The 14,666-nt window shown below is 39.9% G+C and overlaps 1 protein-coding gene across 1 annotated transcript; it reads right to left on the bottom strand.

Moving 5' to 3' along the window:
- Window positions 1-7,350: 7,350 nt before the first annotated feature.
- PNRC1 (proline rich nuclear receptor coactivator 1) lies at window positions 7,351-14,385 on the bottom strand. Its single transcript, XM_011282465.4, has 2 exons — window positions 13,693-14,385; window positions 7,351-11,693 (listed from the first exon to the last, which is right to left on the bottom strand). Exons 1-2 carry the CDS (start codon window positions 14,230-14,232, stop codon window positions 11,250-11,252), a joined length of 984 nt encoding a protein of 327 aa, XP_011280767.1. The 5' UTR covers window positions 14,233-14,385; the 3' UTR covers window positions 7,351-11,249.
- Between the last annotated feature and the right edge of the window lie 281 nt (window positions 14,386-14,666).

Raw genomic sequence — 14,666 nt, 5'->3', positions numbered from 1 at the left:
AAATTGAATATAAAGATAATTGAATCAATAAGCTTTTTTAGAACTGTATTCTCTGACAGAAGTGTTAGATATTCCAGGTTGATTCAACTTATCTCAAGTTAATACAATAATGATGTACATTTTTTTTTTTTTTTTTACTTAAAGGAATCCTGTGGAAAAAAGATTGAAATAGGAAACAGACTATTATACCGCATCAGTAGTATTTTCCCTCCAAAATTATGTTTTTATTCTGTTTAGAGTAAAGGGATATATGAGTCTTACATTCTAGGAATATACTGCAACTGTGAACTTAAGAAAGAAATAGTACCAACTTGTGAGTAGATAGATGGTTACTGTTTTATAAAAGTAGGTGATTTTAAGTATATGGTTCATTTAATTTAAAACACCGTATCCAACCTACATGTTTTTAGTAAATAGATTACAAGTTAAAATCGATATCTTGGGGTACCTGGGTGGCTCGGTTGGTTGAACATCCAATCTTGATTTCGGCTCAGGTCACGATCCCAGGGTCGTGGGATCAAGCCCTGCATTGGGCTCTTTCCTGAGTGTGGAGCCTTAAGATTTTCTCTCTCAAAAAAGAAAATTTTTAAAAAAGTGTAATTGGGGGGGCGCCTGGGTGGCTCAGTTTGTTAAGTGCCCAACTTTGGCTCAGGTCATGATCTCACGGGTTCGTGAGTTCGAGCCCCGCGTCGGGCTCTGTGTTGACAGCTCGGAGCCTGGAGCGTGCTTCGGATTCTGTGTCTCCCTCTATCTCTGCCCCTCCCCACTCTCATGCTCTCTCTGTCAAAAATAAACGTTAAAAAAAATTTTTTTAAAGTGTAATTGGAACACAAAGCAAAATTACTACTCTAGTTTATGAGTGTACTTCTATGAACTAAATGCCTAAATCCTATGCACTTTTTAGAAAGGGCATAGTAGAGTTAGATTGACGAAAACCAGAATTCTTTGCTATGATGATCACTTGTTTCCTAAAGAAATAACTATAGACTTAAAATGCTGTTGACTTTAATTTCAAGAAAAATCTCAGTATAAAATAGTCTTCCAAGCCCCAAGTGATAGCCAACTTCTTTTAATAGTAAGTTAATATTAAGTAAATAAATTTTAATGGCTTTTTTGAGGGGAAGGGATTAAGAATCATTTCTATTACATTGGTGAGGCAGCATCTACTTTGTGAAAATAATACTTTACAAGTTGAGAACAGTAGTCTGTTGAAGACCTTTTCAAAATTGACATAAGCTATACAACTGGTCAGACTCTTCTGGGCAGTATTATATATTTTTAAAATATTTATTTACTTACAGAGTGCATGCAATCAGGGGAGGGGCAGAGAGTGAGAGAGGAGAGAGAAAATCCCAAGCAGGCTCCTCGCTGTCAGCACAGAGCCCCACATGGGGCTTGATCGCATGAACTGTGAGATCAAGACCTGAGTCGAAATCAAGAGTTGGATGCTTAATTGACTGAGCCATCCAGGCGCCCTATAGGCAATCTTATTATTTTAAAAATGAGAAGGATTGTTATTTAAGATTACTTTAACACATTGTGAAATATTTATATAATTTCTTTTTTTTTTTTAATTTTTTTTTCAACGTTTATTTATTTTTGGGACAGAGAGAGACAGAGCATGAACGGGGGAGAGGCAGAGGGAGAGGGAGACACAGAATCGGAAACAGGCTCCAGGCTCTGAGCCATCAGCCCAGAGCCCGACGCGGGGCTCGAACTCACGGACCGCGAGATCGTGACCTGGCTGAAGTCAGACGCTTAACCGACTGCGCCACCCAGGCGCCCCTATAATTTCAAAAGAACCTTGCAGAAAAGCATTGATACTCCTCATTGTCACTAAACCTTCAAATTTTGGCCTTAAAATATTAAATGTAGCTAAATTAAGAATACTAATGTTCTGGTTTTGTTAGGGTATTCTGTACAATTTTTAATGGGTATATAAAGTCGAACCATTTTTGGCATTGTTTTATACTTTGTAATTCTCTCTTAACATATAATCTACTAAATGAGTTTTTTTAAAAAATACCACTTAAAAACATGATGAAAATTTTTTATTCTAAAATATCTCATGAAAAGTACTTTATACAGAGCTTTAAGCTGCCTGTTAGTAGTCAAATATAACTGATGCTCTTTAAGAGGTTTTGTTTGACTGAAAAGGTGGCAGTTTTTGTCTGAAACATGTCTGTCATTGAAAGTGGAATTATATCTCTTAAGGAATAATTTTAAATACTTTTAGCTTTCCATTGGCACCGCTGGTATTAATTCAGCATTAAAGGTTTCAAGAGTAGGAACCAACCAAGAGTTACGGGTTTTACACTCCCTTGCCCTCCTACTCCCAAGTCACTTCAATGCTAACCAGCCCTTCAGCCATCTCCTTTCTTCCCTTTTGGGAGTTGTACCTATTTTTTTAAAGTTGTTACACTGTAGATGCTTTAACTTTGCTCTCAAACCATGGACAGTTATAAGTCCCCTTCATAATCTTTATGTAGTTTCCATCTACCTCTTCATCCTCCCTTAATTAAACTTTCTTCAAGCATTAACATTTATGTCAATATTAACATTAATGTCAACTGTCAGATTTCCCAAATAAGCCAATGCTTAAATACATTATCCTCTCTCTAATCTTTCAGTTCTTATTTACAAAGGCTTTGGTGTTTGTCATTAACTAGAGTTGTTCTTTTAGAAGTGTTATAACCAACTAACCAGACTATTTGAAAGTGCAAAGAAAAAATAACCAGAGATGTACAGTTTACAACCTCAAAGATTATTTGTCCTGTATGCTACATGTAAGCTTTTAAAATTATTGGCATATTACTCAACTTACATATAATGTTGGAATGAACTAGTAAAGCAGCCTTCATGTTACCCAATTCTATTAACATTTTGTTACAAAACTTAAGTAAAAAAATAATTCTGCAGTGAATACCCGTATACCAACTACCTAAATTCTACAATTAACAGTAGATTGTACTTGCTTACTATATATATTACATATATAAAGTATATCCATCTATTTTCCAATTATGTTGAATTTAACTGTAAAATTTTGAAAACTGGAGTGTTCCTAGAGGATTTCAGTTAGCTAAAAAATGATCAGAAAACGGTCGAATAACTTTATAAACCTAATTCTTCTTTGGAAATTCAGGTTGTGGTCCCAAGCATCAGATTACAGGAACTTAATAGAACACAGATGATTAAGGAATGCACAATGAGTAGGACCTTTGGAAAGCTAATGGAAAAGGGCAATCCGATCGTTGATATTAACCCTTTCATTCTAAAATTCAAGAGCAGTAAATGATCGCTTAAAGAGTAAGGATAATTTCAACCATTGATAACCCTTATTTTATAGCAAGATGATCCCTTGTAATTGTAGATCTCCAAGGTTTTGATAGGAAGAACCAAAGCTCTCTATGATTCTATATTGCTAAGTACAGTATATAATAAAGATCTTCCTGTTTAAAGATCTTACTGTTGGGGCACCTGGCTGGCTCAGTCGGAGCACACAACTCTTGGTTTTGGGGTTGAGTTCAAGCCCTATGTTGGGTATGAAGACTACTTAAAAATAAAACCTTAAAAGAAAAAAAAGATCTTACTGTAGAAGGCAATTCTGAGTTCAATTTCAATAAGACATTTGCATGCTGGAAATAATCAAAAGTCATCAAAATGTTTTCTACGTGCCATACCCTCTCCAAGACTCCAGACTGCTAAGAACCCATTTGTAATTTGGTTTTGCAAACTAATCAATATAATTTCTAATTTTAGAATAAACTATTTGTAATAATTTAGGAGTAGCTATGGAGGAGTTTCATTAGTATCTCTTATCTTTACAACCAGATATAAAATACCACATATTTTCTGCCACTTTATGTATTAGACTAGAAAAATTACTTCCCTGAATCCTTTCTTATCCATAAAGGCTATTATTGTGTGAATCACTAAAGAAATGAAGTATTTTCATTATTATTATCAATGTCTTTTAAGTTATTACATGTTCAAGATACATGATCTAATTAAATGGAGCTTGAATATACCATATAGCTTCCTTTGACAAAGGTGCCTATAATTTTCCATGAAGGTTGCTTCTGCCAATCCTCCCATTTTTTCTGTTCCTACCATTACTTAATTCAGAGACTGGAATTAATGCCACAATGCATGATAAATTATTCCTTGAACAGAAAGAACTTTACATTTGTGTCACCGATTCTACACTAAAGGAACATTACTAAAAATTCTGCTTTAGAAAATGAATTCTAAGGGGAGCCTGGGTGGCTCAGTCGGTTAAGTGTCCAACTCTTGGTTTTGGCTCAGGACATCATCCTGGGGTCATGGGATTGAGGCCCGCATTAGGCATGAAGCCTGCTTAAGATCCTCCCTCTCTTTCTCTCTCTCTCCTTCAAAACAAAACAATCAAACAAAAAAGATAAAATGAATTCTAAGATCTCAACAATGGACCCTCAGTAAACGCAACCAACACCTTTTATAAATGTTAAACTGTAATTCTATTTGAGATTATAGCACGAGTTTAAACTTGATAAGTACAGTTCCTGGGTGTTAGGAACATTACTTCTACATTTCAGCGTATTTAATTTAGAATTCCAAGATAATTGCAAAGGATATGAAAAGTAACAATCTGAAAACTGTCAGATTAATTCAAGACAACCTAATTCGAGAAATTTAAAGAAAAGGGATTTAGTTGAAGCATAAAATAGATTATCCATAACTCTTAAAAATCCACCCCATACCTACAAAGAAGCTTATCTAAAACTTTAAAGTTTCTTTCAAAGATTAAATTTGTGTTTATAAACAGCATTCTATAAAATGTACTCTCAAATTTCTGATTAAAAAGAAGTAGTTCCTGAATTATACATGATTTGCACGTACACACTTCTGCCATCTCATCTCAAAACATACTCTCTCCATTTGAAAATCATTGTAAAAATAATTGTATTTGGTGATTTTTGGAAGATTTATGGATTCAGGAGAAAAAGGAGTACAAAAAAACAACTTTGAGGAGTTAGCTCAGGACTCGGATGCTCAGCAAGACAGGCCCGTGATTTTAAAACGTATTTAGTTCAGCAAATGTCTTTCAAAAATTTAATATATGGGAGGATGATGAAACCAACAGCCTTTCCATACCCAAGTATGTGTAGAAGCCATGGAAACTGGGGAGCCTTCCACCCTCTAAATAAAGGACAATGTATTCGGCAATATGATGGAGGGTCATTCGGAGATGGGAGATGCACAAAAAAGGGAAATAGAAGTATAAAATGTTAGGGATGCCTGGCTGGCTCAGGAGGTAGAGCATGCAACTCTTGATGTTGGGGTCGTGAGTTCTGAGCCCCACTTTGGGCCTAAAGATTACTTTTAAAATAATTTATAAGAGGGGCACGAGGGTGGCTCAGATGGTTAAGCATCAGACTCTTGGTTTCGGCTCAGGTCATGATGTTGCAGTTTGTGAGTTTGAGCCCCATATTGGGCTCTGTGCTGACAGCGCAGAACCTGCTTGGGATGCTCTCTCTCCCTCTCTCTCTGCCCTTCCCCTGCTTGCTCTGTCTCTCTCAAAGTAAGTAAACTAAAAAAATAAAATAAAATTATAAGGGGCACCTGGGTGGCTCAGTTGGTTAAGCATCTGATTCTTCTTGATTTCAGCTCAGGTCATGATCTCTGTGTTTGAGCCCTGCATGGGCTCTGTGCTGACAGTGCAGAGCCTCCTTGGGATTCTGTGTCCCTCTCTCTCTGCCTCTCCATGCCCCGCCCCCCCTTGGATCTCTATCTCTCAAAATAAAAATAAATCTTTAAAAATAAAATAAATTATAAAAGGTTGGTTTTACCCAGCTTGAAATCTCGGACTAACAAAAGAGAAGTAAACTTTATTATTTTCTCCCTGCACCAAGTGGGCCCCCAATATCAGAATTCAGAACTTAAATTGGAAAACGGTTTCCTAACAGACTTTTACAGGTACGTAGAGAACCAACCAGCATTTAACACCATTCAGAGGCAATACCAACAAACCAATTTGCTATCATAGGTGAAGTTCAGAGTCCATGGGAGGCAGAAAGGGTGAGGTCAAGAGTACTGTTAAGTGTTAAGCCTTGTAAGGGAAAAAGAGAGGCTACAGGAAGACAAAATATTTCATATTTCAGTTCCATTTTCATGTTGTAATTAGTGCTTCTGTGCATTTACCAAAGCTATACTTTCTAGGCCTGAGCTATTTTCTACTTGCTGTGTATTTCCATGTGGCTATCCTAAACGCCCCTCAGAATTCAACATGCAAATCAAAATTACCTTCTATAATTCGGACCCCCCTCTAGAGTTCTCTAATTGCTAGTTTTAATCTCCCTAACTGCCCAATTTGAAAACTCTTTTCTGGGGCACCTGGGTGGCTCAGTGGGTTAAGCAACTGACTTAGGCTCAGGTCATGATCTCACGGTTTGTGAGTTTGGGCCCTGTGTCGGGCTCTGTGCTGACAGCTCAGAGCCTGGAGCCTGCTTCGGATTCTGTCTCATTCTCTCTCTGCCCCTCCCCCACTCTCTTGCTCGCTCTCTCTCAAAAATGAATAAACGTTAAAAAAAAAAAAAACCTGAAATAAATAAAAACTCTTTTCTTACCCTCCATGCAGTTGGTTAAGTCTTAATTCTAATTTCAAAACATCTCCCAAGTATAAGTCCATGCCTGGGTATTCCCTCTGATAATGTCCTTAAGCCCATTTCTTTTATTTTAAACTACTGACATATACTTTTTCCTCAAGCTTTTCCTTTCCAAGCTGTTCTCCATATTTTCACCCGTTTTCTTTTTAAAGCAGGAATCTCTTTCCCTTATTTACCTTTGATGGCTCTGCCATGCCTGCAGAATAAAGTTGCAACTCTTTGGCATGACATTCAAGGCCCTTCAGGTTATTACCCCAGTACACCCTTCAATATATTGTATCTCCTTTCTCTGCAAGTCTTCCACATCTTTTTACACCACTGTCCATGCACTTTTACTCTGACAATTATTTTTAACATGTCAAATACTATGTCAAATATCTTAAGGCCCAATTCAGTGCTGCTTCTAAGATACCAGATTCTGAAGTAGACAATCCCTACTCACCAGAATTAGTCACTACCTTCTGGTAATAATGACTTGTTTTCACCCCCTCAGGCATTTGTTGAGGGAAGGGGAATGCAACTTGTATTTTAGTTACATTTGTCATTTCTTCCCCAGCCACCTGTAGTTAACTTTCTGTTCTGCCATTTATCCTTGTATTTCCTGAACATACTTCACACGTAAGCCCCCGCACATTAAACTGTAGACATGCTGCTCAGAAATGTCACAAAGGAACTTAGAAATGTCAAACAAGGGGGGAAGGGGTGTTTTGAGACAGTTTTATTTTCCAAAAGACAGGGACTCTGTATTAGTTTGTTAGAATTTTTATAATCTTACACAGAAATGTGTTATCAAAACTGCAGGAATGAACCATTTTCTGGAATCAGACTGGGAGAGATGTCAGATCTAAGCCAACTCATTGGTTTCAATATTTGTAACACATTGCTAGAAAAAAAAACCCTAAAAACTAGTGACTAAATATTGAGGAAATTTTCAAACTATGGTCAGAATTTCTAAAATTGATTTTCCAACTATTTGTGAAGGTATTTGCATCTATTTGAGCAGGAATGGCAGGAATGGAGATTCACACAAAATGTGAATGTCAAATAGAAGTTCCTTTGCATCTTTAAACCCTTCTTTCCCTTCCTTTCTAGAAGGGATTGCTTGGTGTCCCCATTCACAATTTGCCTGCCTTTATGCTACCACTTGAAGTCCTCCTTAATCTCAAAAGCAGCCCTTTTTTGGATTCTTAAACCATTTAATATGGTTCTTTCTCCAACTATGCCTCTGGAGGAACCAGGAATAGGGCAGAGGTGGATGGCTTTGAGTCAGGACAACCCAAACCCTCCCTCAGACATCTAAATGCTTTGCTTTTGAGAAGATGGTGGGGGTTGAGGGACGACAAGGCATCCAAGAGTCTAGCCTATCTACCGCAGCAACAGCTCCTCACAATTTCACCCTGACTTGGGTGGGCTGCCAGTTGCCCTCTCCCAGATCCATTCTGGAGCCTGATGCTGAGGGGCACAGCACAGGGATAGGGCCTAGGTTTTGTTCCTTCTCATCACCAAAAGTTGAGTTAGGGCTTTGAAAAGAGGGCAAGTAAAGACAAAAGCAAGTAATGTGGGTTTTAGCTAGCTTGATCATGTTCCAGGGAAAAGAAATACAAGTGGTTTTCCCCAAGTGTGGTATGACCTGACCCCATTTCACTTCCACATTTGTATGACACACAAGCTTTATACTAAAATAATGCGAAGGAAAGGGGTGATTACATAGTACAGTTGATCCCTGAACAACATGGGGGCTAGGGGTGCCAACTCCCATGCAATCAAAAATGCACCTAACTTGGCTCCCCTAAGACTTAACTATTAATAGCCTACTGACCAGAAGCTTGGTAAGAGTCAGTTAACACATATTTTCTATGTATTACATACTGTATTCTTACAATAAAGTGAGCTCCAGGAAAAAAACAAAAACAAAAAAACATGTACAGTACTATATTTACATTATGTATTCATAAAAACTCATGGGTAAGTAGACTAGCACAGTTTAAACCCATGTTATTCAAAGGTCAACTGGATGCCTAAAAACCTGAATTCTGGTCCTAATAAATCTCCATTATTTGCCTGATACATTCTAGTCTTTTAACTCACAAACCACTAAACCACCTTAAAATCTGTATTTTAACTTACAAACCACCTTTAAGTTTGAAAACAATGATTCCTGTCAACCTTCTAATAGTGCGATTTGGTCTTTTACCTTCTTTTTCCTTTATCTGCCTACAAGGACACTAAAATACTTAGCACCAAGATTAATGCAAACAAAAGTCCTATGGTGTTACTGTATCAGCAGTATGTGCCACTTTATCAGTAGTAGGAGTTGAGTAGTATCAAATTGTATTCTTATCTAAAAGCAACTTCAGCATAATACCTCACATCCAGGTATGTTCTATAGTGAAGTGGCACTGCATAGAACAATTTCCACTCACATATAAACCTTTCAGCCCTTTACAATGATGAGCCTTTACCAGGCTACTAGGTAAAAACTTAGGCCCAAAGCTGGTGACTCTGAAGTGTTTGCTTTATATACCCACAAAACCAAACAGTGACAGTAACATTGGAGGAAATGAGAACCCTCATGAATGGGCTTAGTATCTCTACAAAAGGAGCCCAAGAAAGCACCCAAGCCCCTAGACTCCCATCTATGGACCATGAAGTGGGCTCTTAGACATTATCTGCTGGTGCCTTAATCTCAGACTTTCCGGCTAACTGGATTGAGAAGTAACTTTATATAAGCTACCCACACCTTCTACTGTCACAGCAGTCCGAAGAGACTAAGGCTGCGGAATACCATTTTACTATGACGTCAAAATTAACTTTTTACGTTTGCTAATACTTTTTCACAAGGTCAGCTGTAGTGTAATTCAGCCAACTTTATTCACTCTTCAAATTACAAAACCCACTACTTTATAATAACCTATTTCCTTTACCAGTGTTAACACTTCTTGAAAAAATCTTTAAAAAACTTTTACAAGATTGAAATCTTACTGTTGTTAGTTTTTCTAATGCATTTAATGCTAGCTATGTATAACATATATAATAACAAAGTATAGCTTTCTCTACATACACGCAAGAATGAAGCATTTTATACCCAGGGCCAAAGAATGGTTGGCTGGATTATGTACGAACTGTGTAAACAAGACTGCAGGCACTTCTGTTAACTAGTTCTCAGGTTTTGTGGTGGCTATGTAACAAGTTACCATACCCTCCTGGCACAGCTCATCAGTAACAGTGATTCTCAGGTTGTGTCCACACCACCCACTTTTGTATAGCCAGAAAGTCTCCCCTCCTGCATGAACCAAATGTGCAAGACCTAAGACTTTTCTTGAAAAGATAGTAGCACCTTATCTATTCCACCATATATACCCTCTTAACACTCTTTTCCCGTCTAAGTATTGCCTAAAACTCAAAAAAAAAAAAAAAACCCACAACCTTTTTTGTTATTCAAGATAAATTTTAGCTCTGTAGAACTAAAAACCACACAGGGAAATTCGTCCTTTAGAACCTTAGAAAACAAAGTTTGAATTTTAAAGTAAAACTACATAAGCTACTATATTTCTTTCAGCAAACTCTAGAACCCAAATTTCCACCTACTTTAACATCAATTACACTTCCTTTGGTTTAAGTACCACCATTCAATATCATAAACCAAACCAAGTGTCATCTTCTTTCATTGAAATTATATGGTAAGTCAAATGGTACTTTATGAAACAGTTCATATATAAAAATATATTCTAAGTTATAAACTAACCAGCTTTACTTTCGACAAGTTTCCATTGCAAAATGGGGAATTCCTCCCCTTAGAGGTAGTACGGTGAAATTATTGGACCCTCTAAATATCAGAAGGAGGAAGGACAATTAGTAATAATACTAAGACATTTAGCCAGTAAAATGGAAAGTTAAAAATCCATCTCCTAGTCACACATTCAAACATGAAAGTCACACACAAAGAATCAAGACTAGTATAAAAGGGGGGGCCAAATTATATTATTATTTAAAAATTTGATTACAACCAATTTTGTTGGCATTAAAATTAGAGGTATTTTAAATTTGAATGGATAAACCAAAACCCAGAAATTAAGTTTGGTAAAAATGGGAATAGGAGTTTTCCAGTAATTACAGATTAGAAGGCAAAAATCAATTTAGAGAAACAAACAAACCCCATGTTTACAATGATTGTGCCACAGATTTAAACTTCAGTAGTGCATTAGTAAACTGTTCACATTTAGATCTTCACCTTGAGATTAGACAGCTGTTTCTTTAAAAAAAATCTCAGTACCTTGTGCAAATAAATCGGTCTTCCACGTGCCTTAGCACACTTAAAATTTCTCCACTGTATATATACAAAACACCTACCATTTGGTAGGGCAAAATACATACTTTCATAACAAAACTATAATGTACCTCTCAAGTATGAACAATATACACATAATACATGGTATACAGTATTTACAAAATATAAAATATAATACAAGTTGTTTGTAATTTTTGAAACTCCTTTGCACTTGTATGTTACAAGGCAAATTTCCATTTCTGTACCAATTTTCTTTTCAGGAGTCCAGGGATTTTGGAAAAAAAATGTTTTACAGACATACTGCAATCTGAGATCTAAGTTTGAACTTTTAGGAGAGTTTTTAAGTGTACTGCCATCAACTCCCTATTTTGGTTGGAACTTTCAATAGTGCTTCCCATCCAGTGACTAGGAGGCTTTGGAAGAACACTAGGAGAAGGTGGATCACTAAACTTTGCCCCAGCATAATTTTCCTTTTGGTTCACTTCAGTTAGAAATGCGGATTTCTTCAAATGCATATTTTTAATGTTCTCAGTATTTTTAAAAGGCTTTTTTTCCTGCTTCTGAATTATATCAGATGAAACAGAATCCTGCCAAAAGTTATTTTCATTTCTTTTTGCAGAGGTGATCTTGGTTAGTGGTAAGTTATATTTGCTTTTCTGTCTGTTTATCTTTGGTTGTTCACACAAGTGTATACCATGAACAAGCTGGCCGTGGGGAATGGCAATTTTCTCCGATTTTCCCATCTTTGATTTTAAAACCTACAAAGACAAGGAACATAAAAGTGAATACAGTTCATGATAAAAATTAGTCACGAACCTCACAGCATGTATCTAGTATATTTTCTTCTCCTGGACTTTAGTTTCCTGACCTGACTAAATGTTTATGTGCTCACTGCACTTAAAAATAAGCACACATCTAAGTTTACTACTAAAAATATAATCACCACTGCCACCAATATGGAATGTAGGGAATCAGTTCTAAAATGTCAAAGGGAAAAAAAACCAGTAACCCCAAGTTCATCTTTCTGTAACTGTAAGAGTAATGAGGTCCCTTCCAAACATATGCAACCTCCTTTCTTTGACCAAAGTCAGAGGTTTTACAATACGATAATGCCAAGAGAAATTTTCACATGCTTTCATTTTGGTTGGCTGAATCTGGTTAAAAATAAAAACTATGTTTATAGATTACTATTTACCTTTTAGACAAATCCTTTTAAAATTATTGCAGACTAATTTGATTAGTAAGAACTGTATTTTAAGTGATTAAGTGTTTTGATAATGGCTAACACAGAAAAATTACCTCCCAACTTCTGAAAACAAAATTTCAAATATTTAAATATAAAAATTTAAATACTAATCACTACCTTTTCCAAGTTTACATACTTCTAGCAAATACATAATAAGAAAATTGCTTCCGCCTGCACCCACTTCCTGGTTTAACTGCTTCAAGAAATTTGCGACACCAGTTCTAATCACTTTCGTAACTCAAGTGATCCTCACAGAGAGCCACGACCCAATGGAAAAGTATACGGTAATTCATCAGGATCACTGCCCTTCCAACACTTGGAATATGGTAGGGTAGTGGGACACAAAAATAGAAAGCTGGGGCACCAGGTAACATTCCATGTCAGTAACTGCCAACAGCGTTCCCTGGTTTTAACAGTTCTATAAAAGAATATTACTGGTAACCAGGAAACAAGACGTACAAAAGCTCACTTTTACATTATTACTCCTATTTCAGAGCCACGGAATTTTAAAACCGGAATCTAAGATAATTAAGTAATCACGGCGGTGAAATTTGACTTGTTTCCAAGAGTACAGCGAGAGAAACTACAAATCTCTCTAGTATTCTTCTAACAAGAAATGGCTCTAACTTTTGATCCTAACCCAACACTACGGAAATTGGGTGGCATAACGCCAATTCATCTTATAACTTCTAAAATTTCATCATTCTGGACACAAGTAATAAAATTACCTTCCATTAATAAAGCCCAGTACAGTATAAAGTATATGTAAACAATTCCACTCATCTAATAGACTAGCAAGCAAATGTTATCGTTTCAAAGAGGCAAGAACTGCCACCGCTCCTGCCAACTTTTAAAGATAAAACTATAGCTAAGCAGGTCTGCCGGCGAGGGACACAGCCCCAGTTGGGCCGGCGCCGCACACGGGGCACCTCTCATCGCAAAAAAGCAAGCCAAACAGAATGGAGCCGCTTGTGGCCCACCAAGTCCCACAACCGGTCGGTGAAACAGTGCACGCGCACCGCCAACTAGTCTTGGAACTACCGACGGTCTGGGAGCCGAAAGCGGTCGCCCACCCCTTCCCCTACCACTGCCAGCCGGCCTCGCCTCCTTCATGAGCGCCGGAGCGCTGCGCACGTAGCGCGCGCTGACGTCAGCCTCCCGCGGGCCCCTTCCCTCCCCCACCCCACCGCGCGCCCGAATACCGAAACCCCCTGGAACGCAGCCAGCCTTCTAAATCGGGGCTGTTGCTGGGGCGCAGCCGCTCCTCTCATTGGCTGGTTTCCGGGAGCCAATCAGCAGCGCCAGCGCATGCCTCCCCCTCCCCCTTCTTCCCCGGGCTAGAACAGAGCGGGCGTCACGGAAACTTCCCTCCCGAGTAAACAGCCGCCCCTCACCCCGGCCCCCCCTCTCCCCGACCCCTCGGTGCAGGGCCCCAGATTCCAGAGCTCGGCCGGACCCATCGAAGGGCCGGAACTCCCCAACAGTCCCCAAGTCCCTCTCGCGGCCCTTACCTCTCTTCTGAATGAGGGTTGGCCGGGCACCGCGGGCGGCACCGGGCCAGGGAAAAGGCTCGCTTCCTCAGTTTGGGTTGCGGCCGCAGGACCCGGGGCCAAATTGGCGGCTTGGTCCGGGACTTCCTGCGCTCCGCTCGGGCCCGTCCCGGGGCTCCGACCGCCCTCGAGGCTCGGCCGGTGCTGCTGGTACTGATGGAAGCGGCTGGGCAGCTGTCCCGCCGGGCTGGCCCGCACCCTCTTCTTTCGCCGCTTCTTTGGTGCTGCCCGAGGGGTGCCTCCCGCCGTAGCTAGACTACAGTTGGACAGAGGTGCTGGGGCGCGAGGCTGCGGGGTCAGACAGGGACCGTCTCCCCCTAAGAAGTGAGGGAGGAAAAGGGTGGGAGGAAGTGCCCGGGGGTCCGGGATCCGGGGTAAAGGCGGCGGGGCCGTGGTCACCATCGGCAGGGCCCCGAAGTAACCGCGGGCGGAAAAGCCCAGGGGCGCAAGACGGCCACCCAGGACAAGTGGCTCCCGCTGTGGGACGGAGACGACGGTCATAGCTCTAGGAGGAAAGTGGCTCAGCAAGAAGAGAAGGAGGAAGTGAAGCCAGCGATCACAGGGCGGCGGCGGCGGCTGCTGCTAAGAGAGCCCGAGTGGAGCGCGGACCATGGTTCGGGCGGTGGCGGCGCAGCAACAAATAGCCTCAGCCTCAGTGCCGAGTGTTGTTATCAGAAGCTCCGCCCTGTGCCCGCCCACCTTCCTGCGAGAGCCCAATCAGAATGCGACGGAAGAGACCACGCCCCTCCGACTCTCCCTCCACCGCCTCCAACAGACACACACAAACAACCAGCTTGCTGCAGCCCCGCACAAAGAGCGCACATTGCGCAGGCGCTGCCAACGGGCTCTTTCGGGAAGAGTCGGTCCCGCGAACAATGAAGTTCCGTTTCAGCCCCACCTCCCCCACCCTTCTTTCTGGCCCCCGCACCTTGCCC

Source organism: Felis catus, chromosome B2 (assembly GCF_018350175.1).
Source record: "Felis catus isolate Fca126 chromosome B2, F.catus_Fca126_mat1.0, whole genome shotgun sequence".
In the NCBI taxonomy this organism is placed as follows: Eukaryota; Metazoa; Chordata; class Mammalia; order Carnivora; family Felidae; genus Felis; species Felis catus.
This window is presented reverse-complemented; position numbering and strand designations above follow the sequence as displayed.